Source organism: Leiobunum rupestre, chromosome 7 (genome assembly GCF_980474605.1).
Source record: "Leiobunum rupestre chromosome 7, qqLeiRupe1.1.hap1, whole genome shotgun sequence".
Classification (NCBI taxonomy): domain Eukaryota; kingdom Metazoa; phylum Arthropoda; class Arachnida; order Opiliones; family Sclerosomatidae; genus Leiobunum; species Leiobunum rupestre.
The window spans coordinates 49,832,610-49,837,343 of NC_143390.1; the positions used below are offsets into that span (position 1 = coordinate 49,832,610).

At 36.4% G+C, this 4,734-nt stretch overlaps 1 protein-coding gene across 1 annotated transcript; it reads left to right on the plus strand.

Moving 5' to 3' along the window:
• Positions 1 to 427: 427 nt before the first annotated feature.
• LOC149936652 (sulfotransferase 1C2A-like) lies at positions 428 to 1,728 on the plus strand. Its single transcript, XM_090152941.1, has one exon. It carries the CDS (start codon positions 453 to 455, stop codon positions 1,413 to 1,415), a length of 963 nt encoding a protein of 320 aa, XP_090009067.1. The 5' UTR covers positions 428 to 452; the 3' UTR covers positions 1,416 to 1,728.
• The last annotated feature ends 3,006 nt before the right edge of the window (positions 1,729 to 4,734 follow it).

Below are 4,734 nucleotides of genomic sequence, written 5' to 3' on the forward strand. Positions count from 1 at the left end.
ACACAAATCCTTAGGATTGTGTGTAAAAACCTCAAATACTACTACTTTATTTTGATAAGAGTAATAGTCCCGTTCGAAACGTATTTCGACTTGGAACTAATAACTAGTATAAGTGTACTTACATGTTTTGACCACCTTTAAAGGCTTTATATTTCAAATATTAAACATTAGGTGTTTAATTATACTTTAGGGAGTTTATATTTAAAAATGGATTAAAACTTAATAAATTTTAAAATAATTCAAATTGAAATGCTTAGAAACAAGATGTGATAAGCTTCGCTACAAACGAACAAGATACTAGTTTTCAAAAATAAATATCACAAGGTTTTTTATTGCAACTAAGATTATAATAATGGCCGGTTTTATCTCTGCTAATCCGTAACCTTCGAAAATAATCGAACGGCGTATAAAGATTTATTGTCTCGTAATCGCTTTCATTTGGGTAACGTCCTATGTCGAAAATGGAAAGAAAACCGCTGCCCGATTACAAGAAAATAGACGGTTTCTGCGTACCCGGCTGTTTCTCGGAAGAAGCTTGGAAGAGCGCTCTCGATTTCAAACCAAGACCTGGAAATATATTCCTGGCGACGTATCCTAAGAGCGGGACGAATTGGACCCAGCAAATTTTGCTCCTTATCGTCAAGAAAGGAGTTCCACCGGCTAACGCCTGTGAGTTCTACAACGAATGTCCTCACATTGACATGGCTGGTTTGGACAAGATAGACCAAATAAAGGACCCTCAATTAATCAAAATTCACCTGCCTTTCAATATGGCACCGTACTCTCCCGAAGCCAAGTACATCGTCGTGGTGAGAAATCCCAAAGATTGCGTTGTCTCTTATTACCACCACACTGCGACGGAACTGTACGACTACGTTGGGGGAAAGTTCGACGACTATTTCGAACTGTTTCTGGATGGCGCCGTGGATTACGGTGACTTTTTCGAGCACGTCTTGTCTTGGTACGAGCATCGAAACGATCCCAACGTGCTCTTTCTCTATTACGAAGAAATGAAAAAAGACATCAAGTCCACCATTTCGAAAATAGCCGAGTTTATGGGACCACAACATCTCGACGTCACCAGGGATCCAATTATTATGGCGAACATTATCAAGTATAGCGGTTTCGAGTACATGCGAGATGTATTCAATAAACAAAATGAAGAATTAATGCAACTGGGATTAGATCCCAAAGTTTCTCTTGAAAGCTTACCAATACCCAGAGGCTACGTGCACGTGTACAATTACTTGAGGAATCGCGGGACCCGTACGGTGGGCATCAGTCTCGTGCGAAAAGGTGTCGCCGGGGGTTGGAGAAATACGTTGAATGAACAACAGAATCGGAAGATGAATGAGAAAATAGAGTCGAAATTGAACGGAACTGAGATGTTGAAAATTTGGAAAGATTGTATTTAAATTTTAAATTATTTTAAATGTAGAAATAAACAAGCCGTAAACAGTGTACGATATGGCTTAATAGGTTACGGCTATTGTTAAGTAATTGCATCTTAATCATTTATATGTTTCTTGTAATAACTGTAATATTTATGTCAATTTTCTATATTATTTTGAATTAACTTTATATAATCACTGTGAAATCGCTGTAGTCAATCACTGATTGGGCAATGAGTAATGGTTAGGTTGTCGCAAACTACTGATGCCTTTAATTTGTTAATATATCAGTATCGATATTTCGTCTAAATTACCTATTAAATAATAAAAAAGTTAACGATTTTCTCTATTTCTGTGATCGGATATTTCTTCGAAATCTAACGTTGCTAACTTCATCTGTATGTTTGGGTGCATGATAAGGGTTTTCTGCAGAATACGTTTGATAATGGCTTATGAAATTAAAAAGGGCTTAAAAGTTTTAGGTATCGATTTTTTATAGCAATATCTTTTAGAAGCTGTTAAATTACGAAATTTGACAATAATAATGATAAAAAATTTTGCATATTATTTGTTTGGACGTACTTTTCGAAGTGGGACTATTGCTATGGACGGAATGTCGTTAAGTGTTTGTTTGTTTGTTTGTCGTGGAAAGCGACGACACGGTAGATGGAGCTGCGAAAAATAATTTATTTAAAAATAATTTATATTATTGGCGACACCGAGATTCGAACTCAGATTTCTGACCGCGTAGTTTCCAAAACCGACGCCTTTATCAAGTAAGCCACGCCGTTCTCTTCGAATTTCATGCTTGCACTTTTAGCCTTGAACACCTTTATAGTTTGTATAGCTGGTCCCGAGATTTTCCGCCACCTCACGCGTGCCGAAAAAAACAAGTTGATATCATTCAATAGAACTCTTTGACGCGCACGCAGTGCCGTTAATTTCCGCTCCCTCCGACCAACCCCCTTAAAGGGAGAGTGACCGAATAAAACAAGTTGGTCTCATTCGATAGAACTCTTTGACGCACACGCAGTGACGTTAATTTCTGCGCCCTCCGACCAACCCCCTTAACGGGAGAGTGACCGGAAGAAAAAGTTGTTATCATTCGATAGAACAATAAAAGTAAAAGATTGGAATCGTCTACGCTCGCGTCTACATGAAAGAGTGAGACCAAAAAATCCAAAGCAGTCAAACTTAGGGCCTGTTGCAAAAGTCTGCTTTGCTAGAATCACACATGTTAAATTCAATGGGCTAGCACTTTGGCTAGGGCTTTTGCAACAGGCCCTTAAGCTGCAAAGTATGCGACCATGGTGACAGAATCTCCGTCTTGCCATATTCTTAGTACATTAATACATTCTTGCAATAATATGATTCATGCAGTTGTTAATAATCTATGTTAAATATATGCTCTAAGAAAATACCAATTTAATCACCGAGATAATATAAAATTCGAGAATGACATATTCTATAAATTTCTGTTCTGCAAAATTACATTAATGGGTACTTTTTTTTAAAAATATCCGAATTTACATGACTTTTGGTGCCTAAACTACCCAAATGTTTGATATAAATTTCCTAAAATAAAGATATTTGAATCCGAGTTTAAGAATTTCTTTTAATCATATTTCCACTAATTTCAATAATTAATTTAAAAGAATTATGTTCGTCGTGTTTTGCTTACCTATTTCACCTGTGATACTTTCCGTCTATCTAACGATAGGAAATCACATGGCCTCAACAGCTTTTGTATTGGTTTGCCCACCCTGGTATCCTGAGGGTGGGCGGTGGCCCCTCTTTATCATAGGATGGTAAATTATATATCAAACGATAGGAAATCACATGGCCTCAACAGATTTTGTATTGCTTTGTCCACCCGCGTAAACTGAGGGTGGGTGACGCCCAAGTTTTAATCCTTCAACTTAGGATGTTATTTTATATATCTAACTATAGGAAATCACATGGCCTCAACAGCTTTTATATTGGTTTGCCCACCCGCGTTTCCTGAGGGTAGGCGGTGCCGACTCTTTAACATAGGATGGTAAATAATATATCAAACGATAAGAAATCAAAGAGCCTCAACAGTTTTTATAATAGTTTGCCTACCTGTGTCTAGTAAGGGTGTATGGGTTTGCCCACTCGAATACACTGATGTGGAACTATTAATACGGCCTGGGCCGACTTGTTTTATATTTAAAAATTGATAAAAAAATTAAAATATTTTCTTAGATTACTACAGAAATATAACTTAAATTTTTTTGGTGACATTTCACGTATATTTTCATTTGAGTATAGTGAAAATAACGATTTCTTGCTACCCTTTTGTTGATCGGAGAAGATGTGGATTTAACTTTAGCTTTTAAAAAGCTTTTTTTCTGCACCGTAAATTGATTAAAGACTCTAAATGCTAGGTTTGGAAAATTCGGTTAATTTTTATGAATTATTTATATTTCTTGCTTAAATGGTTTGATAAATATCTAACATCCCATTTTTGGGATCCCGAATTTCATAAATTATAATTGCGGCCGCGAATATTTTATCATTGCCTAACTATTTATGTATCATTCATATTTATCGCGTAAATGGTTTCAGATATATTTGAGAAATTTTCGTGACCTTCAATTACTTAAATTAATACAGTTATGAAAATTTCTTGAGGACCCAATAAAAAGATAGATGAGGATGCCCAAATAGTTCATCTTTAGTAAATGGCGATCTGTGGAGAGCTCAACCTTAAACAAAAAAAGTTAAATTTTGATGCGATAGGAAGGCGAAGTCTTCTTGCAAATTTGAGCCTTCTGTTTACATACAGGGTGTTTGAATTTAATCGCCCCATGAATTTTGCTCAAAAACAATATTACCCAGAAATGTGAAATTTTCAGGATGTACACTAACGGGGAAGGTAGTTGTTATTTGTAAATTTCAGTAAAACCGGGACATTTTTACGGTTTTGGAATTTTTAGTTTTTTAACGCTAGGTGGTAGACGAAAGCTTTTTTTGAATTTGAAATTCGTTTCAATGTTGGTTTCCTTTTAAGTATTTAAAGTGCGGAGTTACCGATATTAAAATTATTATCTCAACATACTTTAGTTATTAAGTATGCCACGTTGTAGCCGTGAACAGCGATCCAAGATGGCAGAGTTATCCTACGGTGATGGTCATCAAAACGCACGTCAAATAAGTCAGTTTTTTCAAATGTTCTATCCTGACAGTTGACCAGAACACCACACTTGACCACCATAATGTTCGTCCATACCGTGCCACGTTCCACTAAGCACTTCACGAAGGTGATAGGCGACTTAGAATTAACTTTGGCAAATGGTTCAGTAACATGGCCCATGCAAAT